Source organism: Capsicum annuum, chromosome 11 (assembly GCF_002878395.1).
Source record: "Capsicum annuum cultivar UCD-10X-F1 chromosome 11, UCD10Xv1.1, whole genome shotgun sequence".
NCBI lineage: Eukaryota > Viridiplantae > Streptophyta > Magnoliopsida > Solanales > Solanaceae > Capsicum > Capsicum annuum.
The window spans coordinates 135,641,250-135,668,551 of NC_061121.1; the positions used below are offsets into that span (position 1 = coordinate 135,641,250).

Below are 27,302 nucleotides of genomic sequence, written 5' to 3' on the forward strand. Positions count from 1 at the left end.
TGATCCAAATTGAGTCTTACCTTATGTTGAACTAACTTCATCATTATTTTTTGATTCATATTATATTGACTAACCTATTTTTCATTAAATTTTTCTCAATTAAACTTATATTAATTAATCCACTTATTACAAAAAATAAATAAATTCTGACATTCGATGTAATAGAATAAATTTTTAATACTGCAAATTGTTGTATGGTAACATCAATAAAGTTAACTTATAAATAAAGATAGAATCTAATTTAAACAATTAAAAGACTTGATTTGACAAAATACTTTTGTAAATGATCCTTCATATAAATCATATGAAAGAAATTGAAAAGTTACTAATTTTTTTTAACTCTAATAGTTTTTTTCCTAAAAACACATGTTAAGATATTTATATTGATATTTATTAAACTGTAATTAATTATTTTGTCCTAAATGATATAAAACACTGATTATCCCATTTTTGTTAAAAAAAATTCATTATCAAAAAATGTGAAAAAGATTTACTTTGATTTTTCATTATTTAGTATCACTAATATTTGAAGAGTTATTGTATTTTTTTAAAATGAACTTTTCAAATATTTTTAGCTATATATAAAATATATTTTTTGATTTAATAATTATGCATGTACTAAATTAGAAAGGGGATATCAAGATACTTTATTTACTTGTCCATGATAAATTTGTTAGGAAAAATGATAACTTAAACTAAAATAATAAACATTTCTAGAAAATAGAAAGACTATAAACTTTTAGATCAATTTTGAATTTGATTGTATAAATAGTTTTTATGATGTCATTATCATTTTCCACGACTCATCACTTTTATAGCATTTAATAAGCTCATATAATTGTCCACATTTATTAAAATGGATGAAAATTTAAGAGTAATTAAAGCTTAAATTAGAGATAAAATTGACAAAAAGACTTCATGTGAGGACTATCAAAATCTCACATTCTTTTTTTATATATAATAGTAAAATATAGAAATATATCATTATTTTTAAACTGATTATAAAGGAAAAAGTGTCAAAGATAAACTCTTCTTACATAGTATTCCCCCCATTTCAAACATAGTATTCCCCTCATTTCAAATTGATTAATATGTTTTGACTTGTATGGAGTTTAAAGCCAAACAAAAGATTTTTGAATCTTGTGATCTTAAATTAAAAATATATTAAATGTATCAAAACGTTCTTTTATTATGTGATGTTAAACATGTCATGTGAAAAGTTGAAATTAAAAAATTGCTAACAAAGGAAGAAAATTACCCTTTTTTAAACCAACTAAAAGAAATAGTTCAAACAAATTGAAACCGATAAACTAACTACTAGTGGCGTATAAGTTTTTTTTTTTTTTTAAGAATTGCTGCAATAATTAACTCAGCCTTGTGTGTGTATATATAGATCCCCATACAACAGCCTCCACTAGTCCGAAACCACCGAACATTATTTTGTGCTGTCCAAATTCGTGTGTGTCCAATGGAAGAGCACATTTCAAAGCAAAATGAGCCCCTTCTTTCACCTACAGAAATCACAGATGATCTTAATAATAATTACTATCTAACCAGATTATCACATACTAATTCTTTTGCTTCTTCCTTTGTTGCCGATGCTGATGATATTCCTCCTATTACTGGAATTCAAGATTTCTTTAGAGAGTTTACTATTGAATCTAAAAAGTTATGGTACCTTGCTGGTCCTGCTATTTTCACCTCACTTTGTCAATATTCTCTTGGTGCTGTTACCCAAACACTTGCGGGACATGTCGGTACACTTGAACTTGCTGCTGTTTCTGTTGAAAATTCAGTCATCGCCGGTTTCTCTTTTGGTGTTATGGTAAGTAAATCACAGAGTTGTTAGTTCTTGCTAATTTTGACTATGGTTCTTTTTCTTCTTTTTTAATTTTGTTTTTACTCCTCCTGGGAGCTCTCCCCTTTTGGTTTCTTGATAACTCCAACTAATAACCTTAGAATTGAAAATGAGGGGTGTTAATCATTTGAGCACCTCTCCTCGCCAGTTTGGACTATGGTCAAATCTTCACCCTTGTTCTTGTTTTTCCCCTTCCCATTACATGGTTGGGCAACAATATTGACTTTCAGATTGACTGGCTGCAATCATTGTTACATCTCGTAGTCAATATTAGAATGTTTTTTTCATCTTAAAAATAAAATTAAGTGTTGAAAAAGATTGTTATTTAAGAGATTGATTATAAATTTCATATCACTCTGAACCTCACAGAGTTTATCATGTTAGGCGCCCCATATCATGTAGCAAATGAATTTCGATTTTACATTAATAATTTTATATATATTCAATGAATTTTCAAGATGAATCAAGAATAAATAGTTATTTCATCCGTATGTAGAAATGGGAGATTTCTCCTTATTTTATTCTTATTCTTGAGAGATTCCCTCCATCTCTTTTGTGGGATTCTTTGAGATCTCATTCGATCTATTACTTTGTATATCCTATTTGTTTAGATAACTGAACCTTTTAGTTTTCTTACTAGAAATATGTTTAAAAAAAAAACTATATTATTATATCAAATATTATTTTGTACTATATGCCATCCAGTCAGTGACTTGGAAGTTATTTGAGAGGCAGAGATTGACTATAGATTTCATCTCACTTTGGACCTCGCAGAGTTTATCGTGTTAGGCGCCCTGCGGCCTCTATCATGTTTCATTTGCAAAATTAAGATTTGGAGTTTATGATTTTTTTAGTTACTTAATTTTAAATTAATAATTTGTATATATTTAATAAATTTTTGAGAAAATTATAATATTTGAATCAAAGCTATTAGATTCAATCGAAACTCGTGATGGACATGGTAGCTCTGCCCTCATATAGGGTCATCATATATCATATGTCCAAACCTCGATGTGCGCGGTGTTCAGTGTCGGATATTCTTTGAAGAATTATGTCTGGCCTTGATCGAATTCTTTACCTCGTGAATTAACTTTTCAAATTGAGTTAAACTCAAGTCCATTTTCTCACAGTTCCAGAGTTGAATTGCGCGAGTGATTTTTCTAAAGCAAAATCATATGCGTTTTTAGTATTTAATCCCAATCTTAAACAAATTAATACGCCAGAACAATCATGTAGTTGGTTCAATGATGAATATTTCGATCTGTGTTTGAAATTTGAATCTTGTTTTGTATGGACAGTTGGGAATGGGAAGTGCACTAGAAACACTATGTGGACAAGCATTTGGAGCAGGACAAATAGACATGCTAGGAGTATACATGCAAAGGTCATGGGTTATTCTCAATGCAACAGCAATAATCCTGATGTTACTCTACATTTTTGCGGCGCAATTTCTGAGATTGATTGGACAAACAGAGGACATATCACGAGAAGCAGGGAAGATGGCTTTTTATATGATTCCTCAGTTATTTGCATATGCCATGAATTTTCCAATAGCCAAGTTCTTGCAGGTAAACTATTAAGGATATGAATTCACCATTTAAATTTATGGCATATAATAGAATTTTTTACCAAAATAAGCCATTTTTTAAATCAATTCAGTATAGTAATATATTTTTTGAAAATTTTACGGAACTAATATAAATGTTGTTGACATTAATAATATATTAGGTTTTAGAAAAATTAAAGGACCAAAACGGCGTTACCGTCAGTAACGATTTCTACTTTAATGTCGTCTACTATTCCTTTTCGCTTGCTAATTTTTGTATGACCTAATACGTTGCTGCCAACAACGCTTATACTAATTTTGTAAAGTTTTTAAAAAAACATATTACTTTGTAAGTTGATTTAAAAAATGACTTATTTTGATCAAAACTTTAAATATATAATGCATAAATGTGTCATTTAACTTGGCCTCATCTGACATCCATGCCTCCAAAGTTCGGTGTGCACAAGTAGACACTTAATTATTATACAGTCGAACAAATACACACACTTGCCCTACATGACAAATCACTTGAGATGCACATATCTACATGTTAAATCGTGTAAGATTTGCCAAGTAGGACACGTGGTTTTACTTGTTCAACTTTATAATAGTTTAATTTTCTACTTGAGCACACTAACACTAACAGTTGGAGGATAAAGATATCAACTGAGGTAAGTTAAAAGGGTGCATTTATTTATTATGCCTAAATTCAATATTTGTTGAAATTTTGGTGATTTTTCAACTATTCTTCATGTCAAAAAATTACTTGATTTGCAGTCACAGAGCAAGATGATGGTGATGGCATGGATTGCAGCAATAGCTTTGGTTCTGCATACATTTTTCAGCTGGTTGCTTATGTTGAAATTAGAGTGGGGGCTCGTTGGTGCGGCCGTGGTGCTGAACTCATCGTGGTGGTTCATAGTGGTGGCGCAATTGCTATATATATTTAGTGGGACTTGTGGACAAGCATGGTCAGGTTTCTCCTGGAAGGCTTTCCATAATCTATGGGGCTTTGTTAGGCTATCTCTTGCCTCTGCTGTCATGCTATGGTAAGTAATATTATCAACATTTCATTTTATCTGTTTTTGTTTTTGTTGTGCTTATTACATCTGGTAAAGGATTTCTGCCACCATTTGATACTCCCCAATACAAAATAAGTGTCATTTTAATAAAATAAAATTTGCCTTTATTAAAAAATTAATAAATAAAATATGTGGTTTACTAAATTATCCATGTTTAATAAATATCTCTTGAAAATTAAATGTTATTAAGTAGATGGTGTATAAAATTTTTTTTGTCTTGAAAATCTAAGATAACAATTATTTTGAAATAAATAATTTATTAAAATTACAGTTATTTTGAGAAGGAGGAAGCATAATAAGAAGCATAATCTAAAACATTACTTAACTTGATTTTAATAAGATTAGTAATTATGAGAAGGGGAAAAGCTTAAAAAATGTGTTATTCAACTATTAAAAATGACTCATTTATATTATTTATTAAATGTTTAGCTCGTTATGTCATTGTTGTTACAAACATGCTCTTCCATGTCATTATTTTTTAAAACTACCTCTATTTCATTTTATGTATAGTTATTTTTTCGTTCGTCCCAAAAAAAAGGTCACATTTTTTTATTTGGTACCTATTTAAAGACACAATTCCGTTTCTATCTTTATTAGTCCCACTTAGTTAAAAATAGTAATAGTATATTTTTTACTAAAGAATAATTTAATAAAAATCATCAAGTTTTTTTTCTTATTTTTTAAATTTTGTATTTGATCAAACTATGACACATAAAATAAAATAAAAAAATAGTAATTTTGCAAAACTAACTTTTTTATATGTATCCTCTTATTAGAGATCCAAACTATTGCTCTTTCCATTTAAAAAAGATGACTTATTTTTCTTTTTAGTCTATTTAAAAAAAAAATAATTTCTTTTCTTTTTTAATTTTAACTTTTCACAAGGCATATTTAAGACCACTAAAGTCAAAAGTTTTTTAATTTTCTTAAATTTCATGTTAAGTCAAATTAGATTATTTTTTTGAAACAAAAAAAATATTAATTTAATAAAAAACACCGACACCCCAACCATTTCCCAAAATCCGAACCTCACCCACACCCACACCCACACCCTACCTCACTTATTTTATTCTTTTCCATACTTGGATCAATCATGATATATCACAAAGCGCGTATTTTTTTCTATCATCTTCTCCAAGCTACCGTAAATCAACCAATTAAAATTGCACGGAGAGACAAAAGCTAAAGTTTGAAAAAATAACAAGATTTTTTTTTTTTTTTTGACAAAACACAAAGTACAATTTTATTGTAGGCATAGAAGAAGAAAAACATAATTATCAAAGATTCTAAATTCAATTAGGCATATACAATAGTATGTTTCGTCGATTCTTTTAAGTTTATTACAGTTATTACAATCTTGTGGTAAATTCATTTAAAGGTAATCAAATACGGGTAACAAAAAAGTTAGTTGGTTCAGACAGTGGAAAATCGATTTATCAAAAAAAGGATGGGATGAAACTTTGGGGTGCTTCGTTTTTGCATTAATGGGTCTATTATTTTTAATGGGTTAAATTTTTAATTTAAACTATGAATTAATATTAATTATTTTAATTAATGATATGGATTTCTAATAAGAGATTTGTAATGACGCTACACAAACAAGCTAAATTTTAAGCATATAACATAAATGAGTCATTTTTAATTTGAGTTTTTTCTTTCCTTATGAGAGTGATTTATAAGATGACGCAGAAAAAATTTATACCGTGAGAAATTAAGCTCTTTTAAAAAATCACTTCTTGGATATTGCACCTCTAAATAAATGACCTTAAGCCAACTTCATCCTTTTTTAGAATTCTCTTTTAAAAAATCACTTCTTGGATATTGCACCTCTAAATAAATGACCTTAAGCGAACTGCATCCTTTTTTTGAAAGAAAATTCTAATGTATTTTAATGATTTCTTATTCTAAAGATTCTACCCAAGCTAAACCTAACCTTTTTGAAATACCCTTCGGAGGCTACCATCCATACTCATAACGATAGACATATCATACCAAACCAAGACACAGTTTTAAGTAGAGTCCAACTTATATAATAAACTTATATTGGAAACAACTTCTTTTATTTTTGCAATTTATATTATATATGAGAATGAACGAATGACGAGCAACTATGAGAATGACAAGAGCAGTTATGCATGAAATCAATCTTCTTAAATTTCTTTATTTTATCTGTAATATTTTCTTACACCAAAATTATAATGCTTCTAAAAGATTAAATTTTGAGACTTATAGTCCTGATGAGATAAATAATATTTTTCAAGAATTCTATGAAACATGTGCGCATAATCAAATTATGTGTTTTGTGCCATGGTTTATAACTATATACTTGTTATTGTATGTTAAGGTGCTTGAAAGATCATATCCGGATAATAATGGTAATATTGTTAAAACTGTTTACCCTCCTCAAATTTCATTTATTTTGCCTAATAATACGGTTATTACATTTTCTGCATTTCAAAAATTCATTAATAATTAAGTTGCTAAGGTAACGGTTGCAGAAATTAATAATTTGATTTTTCAAAATAATTATTTGAGCTTACATGTGAAAGTCTTAGGAGAACATATTTCCTCACTTGATAAGAAACTCGATGAATTAATTGATTTGATAAAAATCTGAGTATTAGTTCAAACTCTACTGGTAATGCTTCTTCTTCTGAGACAGGAGAGTTGACAACTACAACAACAACAATAAACCCAGTGTATTCCCACATAGTGAGGTTTGGGGAGGGTAAGATGTACGCAGTCCATACCTCTACCTCTAAAGAAGTAGAAAGGTTGTTTTCGATAGACCCCCAGCTCGAGACACGAAATACTAAACAAATTCATAGTAAAGCATGGAATAAGATGGCATAACATAAATACGACACCCACAAGTAATAGTAAACAGAGAAAAGTAAACAGATTCGTAATAAAGCATGAAACAAGGTATCATAACAAGAATAATAACCCCACCAAGTAATTCTCTACACTAGCGACCCAAGCTGACCCTAGCCTTCTGCCCTAATTCGCGTCTTCCAGATCTTCCTATCTAGGGTCATGTCCTCAGTGAGTTATAACTGCTCTATGTCCCACCTAATCACCTCTCCCAGTACTTCTTCGGCTTACCCCTACCCCGCCTAAAACCATCCAAAGCTAGCCTCTCACACATACAAACCGAGGCATCCATGCCCCTCCTCATCACGTGTCCGAAGCATCTCAATCAGACTCCTCATCACGTGTCCGAACCATCTCAATCAGACTTCCCGTATCTTATTCTCCACTGGAGTTACGCCAACCTTCTTCCTAATAGTCTCATTCCAAACTCTATCCCCCATAGTCAGCCCACACATCCAATGCAACATTTGCATTTCTGCCACTTTCATTTTTTGAATGTGCGAGTTCTTAACTGGCCAACACTCTGCTCCATACAACATGGTCGGACGGACTGTTACTCTGTAGAATTTGCCTTTAAGCTTGGGCGGCACCTTCTTATCACACAACACCCCCGAAGCGAGCTTTCACTTCATCCATCCCGCCCCAATACGGTGCGAGATATCCTTAGAGAGTTGACAACTAACCGATATTCAAAGACCCCCTAATTTAGTATAAAAAAAAGAATTGATAATTCTCTCCCTGATTTCTTAGCTAGGGAATATCTCAGTTAAAATGAATTTTTATTTATCATTTCTTACTGAAAAGACTTTGATTACCATTTTAAAGGTAATTTTGTTATACAGAGACATTCAAAATCTCATAACTGATAAAATCATCCATGATATGGTTGAAGAATACAGCCAACCCTTAGATACTGTAAATCTGGTATCAGAGCCTAGGGATTTCGTTGATATTATATAATAGATCTGAACTATTCAGCATAGATATGATTTTTCCTACTCATGGAAATAGGAGATGTGAGTACTAAGAGTACTCGACTTGAAGAGCTAGATATACCTCAAAATCTGGACTTGTTAAATAAGTGGACTATTCCAAAGGTTGATATTAAAACTATTTATGATTATGGTTGATTTGATAAAGTCCGTTCTAAACAAATAATAAAGACGACTGAACAGTCTTTGGCATTAAATTCGTCAGAACAGACAATTCGTTTATTAAATAAACGCGATATTGATATATATAAAATCATTATAACTTTATGCATATTGGAATGGTTCAACCTACTTTTAAACCATTAACTCTTAAAGGGTACCAGAAACTTTCTTAGCAGCTCTCAGAGAGGTTAGAAATCTAAATTTCAGACAGTCCTTAATGAGTTCGATTGAATTCACTGTGGCCTACGGTCCAGTTTATTTCAATACTCGATCAAATTTACAATTATCTTTGACTGATGCGAATATACTTGATGCTTTAATATTAAATGTAAAAACGAATGGTTATAATTATGCGCTTGGATCTGAACTTATTTGTCTGTCATACAAAATTTATTATGTTTTTTAATCCAACTTTATGTTTAATAAATATGCAGCTTGGAGGTTTGGTACTTTATGGCGTTAGTCCTCTTTGCGGGTTATTTAAAGAACGCAGAAGTCGCTGTTGATGCCTTGTCTATTTGGTAAGTTACGCTAATTGTTGTCTGGTCATAATAAAATGTTTAGCCCTTTATAATATTTCATTCATTCGTTTTTATTTGTCATATTTTAATTTGACCTATTCATATCATAGTATTCCTATTAATTGATAGTTACTATTGCATTTTCAAATTTCTAATTTAGATAATAAACTATTAGTGCTAAGGGTAAAATGAAAAAAAAAAATTAGTGAGACGAAGAGAATAATATTTATTCATTACCCTTGTTATTTGTCATCGTCTAATCTCTTTTTCCTTTATATATTTTATGCTCTCCGTTCAACGATATTTGTCCATTATTAACTTATCACATAAATTAAGAATAAATAAATAATAATGTAATTTTACTATATCACTCTTTGAATATGATATATGTAATGCCTTGAGAAATCTATTAAGTGATGAATAGTATTTAATAGCCGCGATAAAATGTATAGAAAAAATAAATTATTCGTTAATTTTTTAAATTAAATAAATATTTGAATATCTCTTTTTAGTATAACGGACAAGCAAAAATAATGGAAAGAGTACTATACTATTCTATTTTAGTGGCTAGATTAGAGGCGAAATGGTCTCATAGACCCTTATACTTATTCTCGTTTGTAAAGTAAATACTTCTACTTAGCTCTTTGTTATCTGAACCCTTCAACCCATCAAAATCGAACATTTTAAACCCTTATGACATTGTGTGTGGCTCACTCTCCTTAAAAAAATGGCATGTCATATCCACGTCACTGACACGTCATAATATTTTCATTAATTAATTTGTTGAATTATTAATCAATAATATTAAATAAAATCTAAAATAATAAATAAAAACTTTATCTTTTAAAATAAAATTCATCTCTCTTTTATACTATTATAAAATTTATAATTTATAATTTTTAAAAATAATTTTAAATTAAAAATACTGAAGAAAGTTTATAATATTGAAAAAATTATTATAAACCTCCGTTTTAATAACCTCCATTTATTAAAAATTAGGCATAAAATCTCCTTGTTTAACAACCTCCATTTTCACACTTGCTTACAAATTGGGCATAAAATTCATTCCAAATAGCTTAAACATTTTTCTATTTCAATCAAATTTTCAATTGCAAGTTCACAAACACAAATCCAATGAACCCAATCAAGAGTTTAAATTATTTTCACAAATTTCCATGATTCAGTTGTTATTTTTCAAGCTTTATTAATCTTGTTAATGGAATTCATTGTTACTGTCGAGTTCATCTTCACTATTATCTTAAAAAAAATATCTCTATCATTAAACCAAAGTTGGTTCACCGGTGTGGCGATGGTGGAGGTGGGGGACGGGTGCTCTGTGTGGGTGGTTTTGGTTGGGGGGAGGGGCGGCGGGAACAACTATAGGGGGAGATTGGATAATGGTTATGCTGCGTGGGAGAGGGCGACGAGTGTTGTGTGTGTGTGGTTTTGGTTGGGGGGAGGGGCGGCGGGAACAACTGTGGGGGAGGTTGGCTGGTGGTTGTGCTGAGTGGGAAAGGGTGGGAGCGGGTGGAGGGGGGATGGGGTGGGGGAATGGGGGAGGATGCTGGATCAGGGGAGGGGGAGGAAGAGGAGTGATTTTTTAAAAAAATTACTTCTTTTTAATTTTTTATAAATATTATAAATGCTTTTTTAAGTCATTCGTCAAAAAATACGTGTATATACGCGTTTTTCACTTTAGTGATTTAATGCCACATATGCATTAAAAGGATTTAAAATATTGGTTTTAAATGGGTTCAAAAATTCAGATGACAAATATATAAGTAGGAGTATCTACTTTACAAATCAGACCAAGTACAAGAGGCTATCGAGCGATTTTGCCTAGGTTAGACGACAAATTTATGAGGAATTAGGGGTTTAGGCTTTGCTTGATTAATTATTGTTCGACAGTCCACACTTGTCCTTTACTTTAGAGTTGATGTGAAGTAATTTGAGATAAGATCTGATAATATTACTCCCTCCGTTTTAATTTTTGATCCTTTTTAAAATAGTTGTTTTAATTTGTTTATTTAATTTAAAATATTTTCTCATGTTTTTAATATTACTTTTGTTATTAAATGATCGAATAAAATATTAATAATTAAATATAAAATTTTAAAATATAATTAATATGATTAAATTTTTAATAAATATATTTTTTTTAAAATATCGTGTAAAAATGCGCTAGCCGCCAATTAAAACTAAACGAAGGGTGTATATATTTGTCTTTCCTATTGTTTATAAAAAATTACCTTTTGGCCATAAAATTTGACTATAATTTGGCCATAATAGTAATAAATTTTATTCATACTATAAACTAGTTTTCTTTTGGATATTTTTGTCCCTTTCATCTTAAATTTAAAATTTTTTCATTAATTATTTTATTACACTTTCCCAATACATTGAAAACTATCTCAATACACGAGAATGAATAAATTAACATAATTTTCATAAATATGATTGCATAGTACTTATTGCTTGAAAATAATAGTCTAGGATAACAATAATAATTTAAAATTAATTAATTATATTCTCATATATCCAAAATCAGTGAGACCAAAGTAATATTATCTAAAATTTTTAATTTAAAATTATATATTTATGTATCATATCTACTTAATTATGCGTTTTATCATATAAATAATTCTTATTTTTTTAATCTTTAATTTTAAATTTTATCTCTTTATTTTATATAGATAAATAGGAGGTATAGATATATATCTTAAAACCTATCAAAATTTTGAATAACTTTTAGATTTTTATTTTTGTTGAAATCTGATTGACAGTTTAGTATAACATAAAATAAGCAATTATCGAAATTTTCAACACAAAAAGTTAATTATCTTTTTATGAATTCAATTGTATAATTTTTTTAATTATGCTATAATTTTTCTCATGATAATTCAAATGATTTTTTTTATTTCAAATCTTTTCTATCTATTTTTAGAAGTAGAGCGTAAAAAAGTCAACATAACATTTGAAAATTTCGCATAGAGTTTTTTTAGTTGAAAAAAAAAAATTACCCCATATTAATCTTACACTTAAATTATATATAAATGATAAAAAAAATACATAAAGAAAAGAATAAAAAATATTTACAAGTTTTAAAACTAAAAATTTGCATAGTTAAATAATTTTTAATATAATATGAAAATATTTTAATAAAAATAATAAAAACTTAAAACACTTTAGACGTGGTAGACATTGACAAGTTATAAAAATCATATAGTTCATAAGCGTCGACTTTAATTAACTATAACCTAAGAGAGTCACACATTGATGTTGTAGTCTTTTGTCACTATATTACGCCGATTTGATAACTTAGGAACCATTATTTATATTTCTATTAATATATGACTTCTAATTAAGGAACTATATTAATTTTTATGTTTCTATAAATTTAAACTACATATTTGAATAGTTCTTTTAAAAAAAATATTGTTTAAAAATATTTCATTAGTGATAGTCAAAGCTCAAATTACTGTAGACATGATGGATATCGACACAAAATAAAAATCATATAGTTTAAAAAAAGTCGATATTGGTTAAACATCAATTCAAAAAAGTCACACATTAATGTTATAGTCTTGCGATCCTATGTACTTTAATTATTATATTTGTTAATTGGTGAATTAAAAGTATAATTATTAACCGGTAATCATTAATTATATTTGTTATTAATATGAACTTTAACTAAGTAATTTTATTTTTATGTTTAAAAAAATCGAACAACATATTTAAATAGTTTTAAAATATAATTAAAAAAATTTTCTATAACGATTGTCTAAATTCAAAATGCTTTAGACATGATAGATATTAACACATTATAAAAATCATAGAGTTCATAATTGTTGGCCCTAGTAAACATCAACCCAAATTAATCACTCGTTATAGCTATTAAGCTAACCATTGTCATAATTTCTTAGTACTCTAAATAAAAATTAGCTATGTCCACATTTAAATGTTTTTACATTTCTTAATAACCTGAAGTAGAAATATTGATTAATTATAATATTTTGTTTGAAATAATTTATTACGGCTGTAAACTGAGGTTACTATTGCTAAATTAACTTTTATCGTGAAAATTTTCACTTAAACTAGGTATATTGTAGGTGAAAATTAAAAAGAATTGAAAAATTGAATAATTAAAATTAAAGATAGATAAAATTTATCTGCTATCACCTAACATTGATTCTATCACATAAAAAAATTCAAACATAAACGTCATTTAACTTTAAAAATTAATATATTTGTGACATAAAAATATTCTATCTTTAAATTTAGAACACGAATTATTTGATCACATTTTTGTGTACTGTTTAGAAAATAACAAATTAAAGGACATATAAATAACAAATGTAAATAATTAATAAAATTACTTAATTAACGGAGATATTAAAAAATATTAATAAATAGAACTTGAGTTTATTAATTTCTATATTTGTTACTAATATGTCCTTTAATTAAGCAATTTTATTAATTATTACATTTCAAATAAATTTAAATTTTATTTACATATAATTTGAAAATATTTCAATGTCGATAGTCAAAATTCAAAATACTTTAAATATGGTAAATATCGATATATTATAAAAATTATATTTTAATAGAAGAAAAGTATTATAAATCATAATAATTAAAAATTTAAATTATTTTAATGATTGATTATTTAAATTATATCTATGTCACATAAATTAAGACAAAAATAGCACGGGCTTGTTGATGTCTAGTATCTATATAAATGTGAAATTTTATAAATAAATTATGTCAAATTTATATATTATAGATACAACGGTTTCGACATGCTTGTCAACTGCTTCAATAATGATTTTACTATATTACCTCTAATTAATTATTATAAATATTTATGTATTAAAAATTAATAATATTTAATTTAAAAAATAAATATTTATGATATGTTTGCTTCAACCTTAATTTTACTAAGTATCACCCTTAATTAATTATTATAAATCTAAATATTAAAAAGTTAACAATATTTAATAAAAAATGATAAATTAGACATAAAATAATAAATTAATCCTTGATTCTCTCTCTCCTCTCTAACGTCAAACCCTAACGTTCCTTTTTAACTCTCGCCCTTAACGTACTCTTCGTCGGACCGACAGACTCCAGTGCCGCCGCCGACGTAGACGCGCCGGAAGCAGGTAAGGATTACTCTCTCTTTATCTTTCTCTCTCTCCCCAGTTCTCTCTATCTTTTTTCCTCTTTGTTCCCATTCTCTGTCTCGTCGCTGCTATCGCCGGTGGGATTAGGTACCGTCGGCTCGACTTCGGCGACAGTGCAGGTATCCATCAGTGGTAAAGTAGCTTGGTATGACGTAAGCCGGCGCCCAGATCCCGGCAGTACACAGAAGACTCGCCTGCGACACTCCGGCGATGCACTAGTGACGTTTTTTCAGGCGACTTTATTCCGACTATCAGTTTTGACATCGTAATTACTAGAAATAGCAGCGCGCAGGAGCACCGGTGACATCTAAACTTTCACATCTTAACTTTAATATTTAGTCATTGCATATAGTTTGGTTTTCTATATTATTTTGTTTCTGTTGTTTGTTTTCTGTTTCTGTTCCTTGCTTTTGTTTCTGTTTCTTATTCTGTTGTTTGTTTTCTGTTTCTGTTCCTTGCTTTTGTTTCTGTTTCTTATTTAATGTTTGTTGTGTGTTTGTTCTAGCACAACGCCGGTTAGTGCTTTAGAGATAGGGGAAAAGGTGGCGGGATTAGGGGCGTGGGTGTGCAGGGGGACGTGGATACTATATGGGATAACGCTGTCAGCTGCATCACGGAGACTGTTAGAGAAGTGTTGGGTGTTTCGAGGGGTCGGACAGGATGTCATAAGGGGGACTGGTGGTGGAATGAAGAAGTTAAGAAGAAAGTAGAGTTTAAAAATGAGGCGTATGTTAAGTTGATTGAGAGTAAAGATGAAGAAGAGAGATGGGTGAATACGGAGGTCTACAAAGTAGCAAGGAAGGAGGCTAAGTTAGTAGTTATGACTGCTAAGTCAGCAGCGTTCGAGAGCTTGTATACGGGGTTAGGGAAAAAAGACGGGGAAAAGAGGTTGTATAGGCTTGCTAAGGCTAGGGAGCGGAAGGGTCGTGATCTCGATCAAGTGAAGTGCATCAAGGTGGCAGTGTTTTAGTGGAGGATGTTCACATTAAGAAGAGATGGCAGGAATACTTTCATAAACTTTTGAACGAGGAGGGGGATAGAGGCATTGAGTTAGGGGAGCTGACGCACTCGGAGAAAAGCCGTGATTTTAGTTACTATCGGCGTTTTAAGGTTGAGGAGGTCAGAGAGGCTATTCGTAGGATGCGGAGGGGTAGGGCGACGGGGCATGACGAGATCCCGGTGGATTTTTGGAAGTATGTTGGTGAGGCAGGTTTAAGGTGGTTGACTATTTTATTTAACAGTATTTTCAAGACTGCGAAAATGCCTGAGGCTTAAAGATGGAGTACGTTGATTCCGCTGTATAAAAACAAGGGTGACATTCAGAGTTGCAACAACTATAGGGGTATTAAGTTGTTGAGTCACACTATGAAGATTCGAGAGAGAGTGGTTGAACGGACGTTGAGGAGGGTCGTGTTCATTTCAGAGAATCAGTTTGGATTTATGCCTGGTCGTTCGACGACAGAGGCAATTCACCTGGTGAGGAGATTGGTGGAGCAGTATAGAGAAAGGAAGAGGGATTTGCATATGGTGTTCATCAACTTGGAAAAGGAGTATGATAAAGTCCCGAGGGAGGTTTTTTGGAGATGCTTGAAGGTGAGAGAAGTTCCGGTGGCGTACATCATAGCTATTAAGGACATGTACGATAGAGGGAAGTCCCGTGTGAGGACGGAGGAAGGAGACTCAGAGCATTTTTCGGTAGAGATAGGGTTGCACTAAGGATCGACTCTTAGTTCGTTCTTATTTGCGTTGGTGATGGACGTGTTGACACGAAGCATTCAAGGCAAGGTGCCTTGGTGTATGTTATTTGCGGATGATGTAGTGCTAATTGATGAGACGCGGGGAGGGGGGGGGAGGAGGGAAGGGGGGAAGGGGTGTGTAAATGACAAATTGGAGGTTTGGAGGCAAACCTTTGCGTCCAAGGGAATCAGGTTGAGTAGGTCCAAGACGGAGTATTTCGAATGCAAGTTTGGTGACTTGAGGCAAGAGAATAAAGTAGTGGTGAGGTTGAACTCCTAGGATGTCTGTAAGAAGGACAATTTTAAGTATTTTGGGTCTACAATTCAGGGGAATGGTGAAATCAATGAAGATGTCTCTAAACGTATTGAAGCGGGTTGGATGAAGTGGAGGCTCGCCTCGGGAATTTTGTGTGATCAGAAGGTGCCTCTTAAGCTTGAAAACAGATTCTATAGAGTGGCAGTCTGGTCGGCCATGTTGTATGGGGCTGAGTGTTGCCAGTTAAGCACTCTCACATCCAAAAATTGAAGGTGGCGGAAATGAGAATGTTGTGTTGGATGTGTGGGCTTACTAGAGGGGACAGAGTTAGGAATGAGATTATCTGGGAAAAAGTGGGGGTAGCTTCGGTAGATGACAAGATGCGGGAAGAAAGACAAAGATGGTTCGGGTATGTGATGAGGAGGGGCACGGATGCCTCAATTCGTAGGTGTGAGAGGCTAGCTATGGAAGGTTTCAGGAGGAGTAGAGGTAGGCCAAAGAAATACTAGAGGGAGGTGATTAGACATGATATAGAGCAGCTCCAGCTGACGAAGGACATGATCCTAGATAGGAAGGTGTGGAGGTTACGAATAAGGGTAGAAGGCTAATGGGAGTGTGTGGGTTGTTGCTTGCAGTCCAGGGTGTTATGGTGTAGCCGGGTTAGTAATTCGAGACTTGTACATATGTGTCCTTGGTTTGTGCGTGTATGGTACGACTAGGTGGAGGCCTTATGTCTTATGTCTTAGTCCCTATTTTTTTTTTCGTGTCCTTATTTTTGCGTATTTCGTATTTCTCTGATTTTCAATTTACTATTTCTTATTCCTGATTTTATTATGTTATCCATCCACTTATTACTATCCTTTAGCTTGAGCCGGCCTCTCTACTTTTTCGGAGGTAGCCGTATGGTTTGTGTACATCTTACCCTCCCCAGACCCCACTTTTTGGGAATACACTGGGTTTGTTGTTATTGTTGTTGTTGTCTTATATTAGACCCACTTAAATCTTTTGTAATTTCGACATACTTGTCAGCTGCTTCAATCGTAATTTTATTATATTGCCCTTAATTAATTATTATAATTTTTTTATGTATTAAAAAATTAATAATATTTAATTAAAAAAATAAACATTTATGATATGTTTGCTTTAGCTGCTTCAACCTTTATTTTGCTAAATATCACTTCTAATTTATTATTATAAGTCATCTAAGTATGAAAATGTTAATAATGTTTAACATAAAAGTAAAATAGACACAAAATGATAAATTAATTCATAATGATTTAAATTAACTTGAGGTCTTATATTCTCACTTAAATTTTTTTCACAAATATTTTTTATAGTATTTAGTTATATCACTTTTAATTATTTGTTGTAAGTCATTTAAGATATGTCTGCTTCGTTGCTTCAATCATAATTTTACTATATTACCCTTAATTAATTATTATGGTAATTTTAGTATTGTGCCACTTAAATGGGCATTTGTAATTTATTTATCTCACTTATAAAGAATGATAAACAGACAACATTAATTTTGTAGTCTTACACATCTATGTAAGTCAAATTGATTACTTAAGAATCATTACTTATATATTTGTAACGAACTTTTCCTCTAAATAAATAATTTTATTAATTATTATATTTAAATAAATTTAAATAAATTTTTAAATGTAATTCAAAAATATTTCAAACGCCACAGTCAAAATTCAAAACACTTTAGATATGATAGACACTGTCACACGTTAAACTCCATATAATTCATATGTGTCTACTCTAGCTAACAACAACCAAAACGAATCACACTATAATAATGTAATCTTACACTCCAAATTTACACCGATTTAATAACTTATAATTTATTTTTTATATTTGTTATTAATATGACCTTTGATTAAGTAATTTTACTCATTAATATGTTTAAATATGATCACTAATTAAGGAATTGGTGTGACCTAGTTTTCTACTGAAAAGAAACTCTTAACCAAAATTAATTTAATTTAGTTTTAACTACAAAAGGTCAAACTCGAAATCAACCCGACATTACATTTATTCATTTTTTTTGCAAATATTTGTACATAAAATATCTATTTTAATGTATTTATACATACTTTTTAAATTTCATTTTCATAATTTTTATTTTTACATATTATTTTAGGCTTGAATTTAGAATAAATTTACAGTCTACAGATGTTAGTAATTCAAATAAAGTTGAAATCGAAAATAAATCAATATTAATATCAACAAATGAAATTCAATTCTACACAAAAATGATAATAGTGTTAGATGTCAATTCTCTAGTTTGCATTGGTTTAGTTAATTAAAATATTTAATTTATTTTTATGTTTTTAATAATTAGTGATGTAACTAATTAATATTCATGAAAATTCTACCTAATTGATCTTTTTTTAGTATATATTGGACCATTTTTTCACTTCAAAGTAGATCTGAATAAATCAAAATATATCAAAATTTTAACTGTTTTTAATTGTGAAGATAAAACACCATACTATATACATTAATAACTTAAATAGAAAATTAAAAACATTTAAAGTTCCTTAAGACATATAGTAATAACTATTCTAATATGATAGCTTTAACTCCACATTCACAGTAATAAATGACAATGAAATTTTGTCCCAAAAAGAGTGACAATAAAATTATTTAAGAAAAATAATTAATAATTAATTGATATAGCAATCAAATTAGAAAACTTAATTTTTACAAAAGGGAAAAGAATAGAAATTTCATTATTGCATCCTAAATCGGAGAATGCACAACAGAGTAATAAACTCTTGATTTTCTTAATTGTTAAAGAATTAATGTTGCACTTGACTTTTTTTAATTTTGAAAATAGCAAAAGATTTATTATTATTTTTAAAAAAAAAGGCTATTAAAATCTTTTTACAATTATGATTAAATTATGACCAAATAATTATGGTCATTTAGCACTATCCCAATCTAATAATACAAATCCTTTGTACTCTTCCTGTTGGAGAAATTTAATTGGTAATTAATTATTTGCCAGACATGTTATTCAAAGAATTACTCCAATAATAAATGTCATTTTCAGCGGACTCTACATTTTACTGCTGACTTTAAGAGGAAAAAACAAACTTCGATACGGCAGAGAAGTGTAATCCACCACCATCTAATTCTTATAACTTGTAATCCCTCCGTTTCATTTTATCCGTTTTAAATTTTTTAATTTGATGTCTCATTTTACTTATTTTTTTTACTTATTAAGACAAGACAATTTGTTTTTTCATTATACCCTTAGTGTAATTAATTACTCTTTAGTCATCCATTAATTTTGAAACTAATAACAAGACACAATTAAAAGGGATAAAATGGTAAAGTTACATTACCATTCATTGTTAACTAATAACAAGACACAATCAAAAGGGGCAAAATGATAAAATTACATTACCATTTATTATTTTCTTAATAGCTGTGTCATCCCAATTTGGGATGGATAAAATGGAACGAAGGGAGTACATGCCAGGCATTTAGATGATATTTAATTTAAAATGTCAATATCCAGAGGCCAGGTTATTGCTGAAGTACTTGGATTAATTAATTTTTACAAGTATACTTTACTCCTAAGAATTAATAATTGGACCAACTCAGAAAACAAATCAGCTTAAACAAACATCTTGTTGCTTGGGAACGCAACACTGAAATTAGGGAAGAGAAAGCTAACGTTTGTCACTATTTTGGATACCAATAATTTATTAGGATGCAAGAATAGATCACTATTGACCCTTCAATATTTTGTAATCTAGCTTTAGTAAGGTTTAGTATAAAATTTTATTTACACCCGGTGTTTCTACTTAGCTTATATGGATTTTTATGTGAATCTTTTAACTTCTACAGTTAAATTAATTATGATATAAATATAGGATAATAGGTAGGAAGTATTCACCAAGGCTCTAGACAAGTACTCTCTTCGTCAACATGGTCAAGTAATATAAAACGAAAAGAGTACTTGTCAATTTACAAAACTAATTAGTTTTCTCATTTTACATTTACAATTAATTTTTTACGTAGGCTGCTCTTTTTCTTTTTGGGATCGGGTTTTGTTATGTAGGCAGGGCAACTTTGAATTTAATCAATGAACTGTTAAACTGGAATGAAGAAGAATGAAGAAGAAGAAAGAAGAATAAGAATGCAGAGACAAAGAAGAGTTTAGATTGATCTCATTGATTGAATCTTGATCTTGTGATGTACAATGTGTAGTTAGTATGTTTATATAACTAATCATAGAAAATCTAGAAACTGACTACTTAACTAACTTAATTGGCTAGAAGATACAAAGTTAATTACTAACTACTTTCCGGAAGTTAGTTAGTACTATTTTCATAGTGTTAGTTGCAAGGGCTGAGATGACTTCCCTTCTTTCAACACTCCCCTCAAGCTAGGTAATCCCAAATAGATTACAGATGCCTAACTTGGATATAAGATATTCGTGTCGCGCTTTGTTGAGCCATTTAGTCAGTACATCAACTGGTTGTTCCCTGGTAGGAATATAGTTGATTCTTAGTAGTCCTTGATTGAATTTCTCCTTTATGAAGTGAATCTATTTCAATGTTCTTGGTTCTTTCATGATGTACAGGGTTGGATGTAATTTGCGTAGCTGACTTGCTATCAGTATAAATCTTAGCTGGTTGTTTCACTTCAACTCCAATCTCTTTTAGCAATCCTAGTAGCCAAGTTCAACAATAGTTGCAACAATATTTCTATATTCAGCTTTAGCTGAACTTGTGGAAATAGTATTTTCTTCTTAGATTTCCAAGAAACCATAGATTCACCTAGCTTCACAAAATAGCCAATAACTGATCTTCTTGAAAATGGACATGATGCTAGTCTGTATCACAGTAAGCTGTAACTTCTGTTTTTGGTTGACTTGACAGTAGTACTCCTTTTCCATGCTTCTGCTTAATATGTCTGACTAACCTAACATCAACATCTATGTGAGACTTTTTTGGTTGTTGTAGGAATTGGATGAGAGTTTGAACAATATAAGAAATGTTAGGTCTGGTCATTGTTAAATCTGGTAACCTTGTATGTTCATTGGTGGATCATTCACTTCTTGCTTCTAGTTGTAGACATGATCATCATATTTTTTTGTTGTGAGGTTAATGATTGTGTCAATAGGTATAGCAGCTGGATTAACTGCTCCTAATCCCATCTCAGATATAAGTTGCTCCTAATCTCATCTCAGATATAAGTTCTAAGGCATATTTCCTTTGGTGCATCAAAATGCCTTCCTTTGACCTAGCAAACTCAATTCCTAAGAAGAACTTTAGCTCACCAAGATCTTTAATCTTGAAGGCTTGCTGAAGTTTTCATTTTGTGTCTTCAATCATCCTTAGAGTGTCACCTGTGATCAACATGTCATCCACATAGACTAATACAATAGTAATACTTTCATTAGTCTGCATTGTGTATAAAGAATGATCAAGTTGACTTTATTTGAACCTCATCCTTATTAAAGCTTTTGATAGCTTGGCATTCCACTGCCTGGGAGCCTGTTTGAGACCTTACAGGGATTTGAAGAGTTTGCATACTGGTTTCTTCTCTCCCTGGCTCATGAATCCCTGTGGCAAGTCCATGTAAATCTTCTCATATAGATCACCTTGTAGAAATGCATTATACACATCCATCTGGTGAATAAACCAGTGTCTCTGAGCTACAATTGTGAGTATTGTTCTGACTGTTTTTATCATCACAACAGGAGAAAAAGTCTCTTGAAAGTCAATACCTTTTTGTTGGCTAGAGCCTTTTGTAACCAATCTAGCTTTGAACCTTTTTATTTCACCAGTAGCTTTGTATTTTATTTTGAAAATCCACTTGCAACCAATAGGTTTCTTGCCTTCAAGTAAGCTAGTGATCTCCCAAGTTTTGTTTCCTTCTAGTGCTGCAATCTACTCCTTCATTGTTTCTATCCACCTTGGATCTTTCACAGCTTTACTATAAGTAGCCGGTTCAGTAGTTGTAGATGGCTTTGTAATATATGCCTGGTACTTTGGAGACAATACATCATAGGTCAAGTACTTCCCCAGAGCATAAGGTTCTTCTTGATGAATGTTTAGAGGAACAAAATCCTTGAGCCATAATGGAGCTTTTCTGATTTTGTTGGTCCTTCTGATCACAGCTTGTTCCTGATTTTCACCCTGTGGTTGAGATGTGTTTGGAGTTTGAACTTGATCATGTGATCATTAATGTTCTCAGTTGGTGCTGAATCTTGAGAGATTTGTATGTTTTGGACCTTCATGTCTGACCAGTTGATTAGAGTCTCATTGAGTTTGGTAGCAGTTGACTGTTGGGAGTTATGTCCAAGGTCTTTAAAAGGGAATACATCTTCTCTGAAGTTGACATTCCTATTAACAAAAAACACTTTATTAGTATGATCATATAATAAGTAGCCTTTTTGAGTATCAGAATAACCCATCAAAATACATTCTCTAGCGGTGTGTTTGGTATGATGGAAAATATTTTCCATGGAAAATGTTTTCCTAGAAAAAGTTTTTCTGAAAAATAAGTTGGTTTTCTACTTATTTTCTCATGTTTGGTTGGTGAGTGAAAAATATTTTTTGAAAAATATTTTATGGTATTTGGTTGGTAAGTAGAAAATATTTTTCACAAAAATATTTTCTAGTGTTTAGTTGGTGAGTTAGAAAATATTTTTTAGAAAATACTACTAACTATTAACTAGTATATCACTATCTCTAGCAACTCAATAATTTGTAAGAACTAATTTAAGCATAGCAAATAAGATTTATATTAAATACTAAAATATTACAAGTCGCTAAAATTTAAGCAACTACTAATTAGCAAATATAGAAAACACTTTTCAACATTTTATCAAGGCAATCTCAAGATACTATAATCAATAGAAATACAACAGAACGACAAGCTTATCCAACCTTGAGAAACAAGCTACATCGATGACAAAATGGAATATGCAATTAGCAAAGGTAACATAGGTAAGTTTTTCTTTATGCATATGGAAATAATAGTACATTCAACGAACATTGGAAAAGAGGAAAATTGGGGGTTCACTATTTTTTATTTCAAGTAGTGAAAAATTGAAGCAAAGCATAGTGAAAAATATTTCTGAGTAATGTGAATATGAGTGTTGTTGGGGTGGGGAAAAGGTGTTGGGAGGGGCTGTCACGACCCGAACCGGGGCCCTGGCCGTGGCGGGCATCCCGAACGGTGAAGGTCTGGGTGCCTCTTTTCTATCTAGCAATCACGAACATTCACATACAATAAAGAAAAATGTAAAAATAAACAGACGGAATCATGGTCATATTCTGAGTTCAATTTAACAGTACTGAATGAAATCAATAGACATCTAGACAATATCCATCTCAGTCTGCGAAATCTCTGATACATCAGAATATAATAACTTGTCTATAGCTGGGACAAGGCCCCCAGTCAGACCCAAAACTAAAATGCAAAACAATACTCTAGCAAAAGGCCTTCCGAAATAAAGAAGGCTCACTAACTGCACACTTTGGTCTGAAGATTCTACAGTTTGGCGGGACCCCTGGACTGAGCCTTAGACTTTGAAATATAGGAGGTCAATACAAACGTACTGGTATGTGAAACAACTCAAAATAGCATGTTTTTAATACAAAATAGATGAGAGCATTTCATAATAATAATTATCATAATACGTAAGTAAAAATACATGACTCACTTTAGTGAACTCCAAAGCACTTCTTTGAAACCATGACTCACTCTTTGTTATTCTTTTGAGCTAGTAGTTACACCTTATAAATCTGAAATTCCACGGGCTATATCGAACCCACCTTTGAATCGGCGACCAAGCCTCCAACCTAAGTAGCTGCCAGGATTGGAGTGGTTATACCCCTATGTGAGCACACCGTAGGAAATTCTCCCACGTGAGATGTCCTAAAATTGTCATATCATGTAGGATCATATATCATAAGTCCCGTATCGGCAACTATGGTTTTCAGCGATGAGCTCTTGCACTCAAACGCCTTCTTCAGGTAATCTACTAGCTCTCTTAAGCCCAACTTTTAGTTCTTTAATGAAAACACATTCATACTTTTCAAACATTCAATACTATCTTGTTAAGGGCATGGAATCATCGGGTATCATCATACCCTGACTTGCAAGTCAATCAAATCACGTCACATCATGTCTGCAGCCCTTTTCACTTATTATCATATTCATGACCATGATCATTAAACAAGCACTCACCCATTAATTTTCTGTTTAGAAAATTCATGCCTTTAAACAACCCATAACAATATAAATAAAAAATATCATGATAAAAGAGGGAGTCTTGATCATTCATGCTCTCATTCAACTTTCATTACACCCCAAAACATAGATAGATAATTATGTTCAAAATTCATGATAAACAATTCAAGGCAACATACAATTACTTCAAAACAACTTCCTGACGTATACTTTTCAAACAATTCCAAAAAACTTTCTTTATGAATATGATTGGGGATCTTTAAGATAATTAAAATAATAAAAGAAAAATTATGTCCATGATGTTTAGAGAAGTCCCACATACCTTGATGACTTAGTTTAAAGAGTAGAACTCAAATCTCGATTCGTTCCTTGAAAATTTTGGGCTTAAGGATTGATTTCTTGATTTTTTCTTGTTCTTGGAGAAAATCTTAGTTTGATCTTGTTTTTGAGAGTGAAGGAGTTTTTGATGTTGTATAACTGATGAGAATTCACTAATAACATTTTTAGAAAGTGATTAAATCCATTGGGGAGGTTTTCTGTAGAGGAAAAGTACCAAAACACCCCTTTTTAGGCATCCCGCCTTCGAAACTTCGAATTTTGCCGGACGGCTTGGTTGACGGACCGTCAGATTGGTGAAAGACCGTCACCTTGACAGTCGGGTCATGTCTAGTGACTGAACTCACTGTTTTAAGGGCGACGGAAGAGTTGACGGTCCGTCGGGTCGGCCGCAGGGTGCAGATTGATACCTCTCTTTAAAATGGGCATAACTTTTTACCTCGATATCGGATTAAAGAAAAATCAGTGACGTTGGAAAGATAACTCAAAGACCTTTCATTTGGTATAAAGTTTGACCTCTAATTAGTTACATACAAAAAGTTATGGTTGATAGAAGTTGACCCAAATTTAGACTCTCACCAAAACTCAATCGATAGGAAAGCTTTCAACTCGTCCTCGAGTTAGAGGACCTATATGATCTCAATTCATGCTCAACTAGATTCCCACACTACATAATTGATTAACACTAAATTTGCATAGGATTTATTGGCTTTTGGAACCTTTACACATAGAAATGACGGTTTACTTTCTAGCCCGAAAGTGCGGGGTGTTACATTATCTCCCCCTTGGGATCATTCATCCCCGAATGATGGGTAAGGATATGTTGAAGCTCTAAAGGTATGAAATAAGGAACGTAACCTCGCACTGAATATTTTTCCTCAACAAAATATGCAAAGGCATCGAAAGAGCTTCATGATACCCCTGGTGAAACGCGTAAGCACGAAGTATGAGGTAGTGAAACTTTACATAGGGATGACCTTGCACATGAGTTCTATGAATAATTATCATCACAACATAAGGCATAAGTTTATTTGCTGATCATAGGCCCTATTTACATCAGTACTAATCATGAAATGAGATTTCGCGGGAGACAGGATTTAGAAGCATTTTCCACCTTACAAGATACAACGAATTGACCTTAAGTTTAGAGACACTATTCATCTATGCCCCAATATTAACCAACATACTTCATTATTCCCAACCTACGATTCTCCCATAACACATCTAACCACAAGAATTTTGTGTCCCGCCGTATAATAATTCTATGCTGAAGCCCAACTCGGAGGAAAGAGGTGCTAACTTAAACTACGGAACCCTACACTCTACATTACATTAAGAAATCACCTAACCCTATCACTATAATCCAACAACCTCAAGTTTTAATTCAAGGAATACTAACCATACGACACATAAGTTTGTGTTTTCATCAATCACAAAATTTAAGCCTATCATAACTACCACTTCATGGATCTCCCAACTAAGACCAGCTAATTCAATCAATCTCACTAAGATTTTCACCACATAACTCCTTAACTATCCCACATAACGAAAGCTCATCTCCTTCTTCCCCTTCTCCTATAACCTTAGCTCTAGAAGTCACATCAAAATATCCGTCTTCAAAAACATCTACTTCCCCACCCAACACACTACCACGCTTTCACAACCACCGTCATACTGACATACGGAGGGTCATTGAGGGACCCGAGCCTAAACATCTTGAATGGATGTAACACTTGTCAATTCATAGCTTATACTTATTGCACTACTCAAGGAGGGACATGAAGTGAAGATACGATAGAATAGACACGGAGTGCTTCAGATATCAAGTGTCTAGATCATAAGTAAAGAGTCATTCAGCATAACCACAACACAACATGATTTCTTAGGACATACTAAGGTGAGAAACATTGGTACTCATATCTCATGATTTGTATAACATAAGGTCGGAATTCAGAAAGTCGATGATTGAGATAAAAATTGATACTTGAAGCTATTGCTTCTCATTTTCAGAGTTGACACAGTCATAAGTTTGCACAACTTTCGGCATAAAATGATTCCGTGACATACAAAAACATGTTTTCTTAGGACTAAGCATGCTGTGAGACAGGTTTGGATCATGAGCAACATAACATATGGCTTGGATACTTGGAATATTGGATTGCTGAGGGACATTATTGCTCCTTGTCTGGATATTAGAACATGACATGAGTTACATAGAGAGCTCATACCTTAGGCATAGGCAAGACATGAATACATAAGACATTGGTAGAAGTCTATTCAAATCGAAGTAGGAGGAGGTTGCTTGAATAGGAATTGATTTAACATAATTCTTACTTGAAACTTGGCACCACAAAAAGAATTCGGGAACTACTTTAATCCATCATCTCTCCCTTAGATTAAAGTCACCCTCCTAGACTGGAGCATATAACCTCTCATCAATCTATAACCACAGTTCTCAATACAATAGAGGATATCGGTATACACACGGACATAAACTTCCTTCAAGAATTTTACATAAAGACACTAA

The 27,302-nt window shown here is 31.7% G+C and overlaps 1 protein-coding gene across 1 annotated transcript in view; it reads left to right on the forward strand.

The window, feature by feature from the left end:
- Positions 1-1,352: 1,352 nt before the first annotated feature.
- LOC107852775 (protein DETOXIFICATION 29) overlaps positions 1,353-27,302 on the forward strand; it is a 35,345-nt gene continuing 9,395 nt past the window's right edge. Inside the window, exons 1-4 of the mRNA XM_047398983.1 lie at positions 1,353-1,825; positions 3,157-3,426; positions 4,182-4,453; positions 8,949-9,035. Of these exons, the coding sequence (XP_047254939.1) occupies positions 1,469-1,825; positions 3,157-3,426; positions 4,182-4,453; positions 8,949-9,035 (986 nt within the window). The 5' untranslated portion in view covers positions 1,353-1,468. The remainder of the gene's footprint in view (positions 1,826-3,156; positions 3,427-4,181; positions 4,454-8,948; positions 9,036-27,302) is intronic.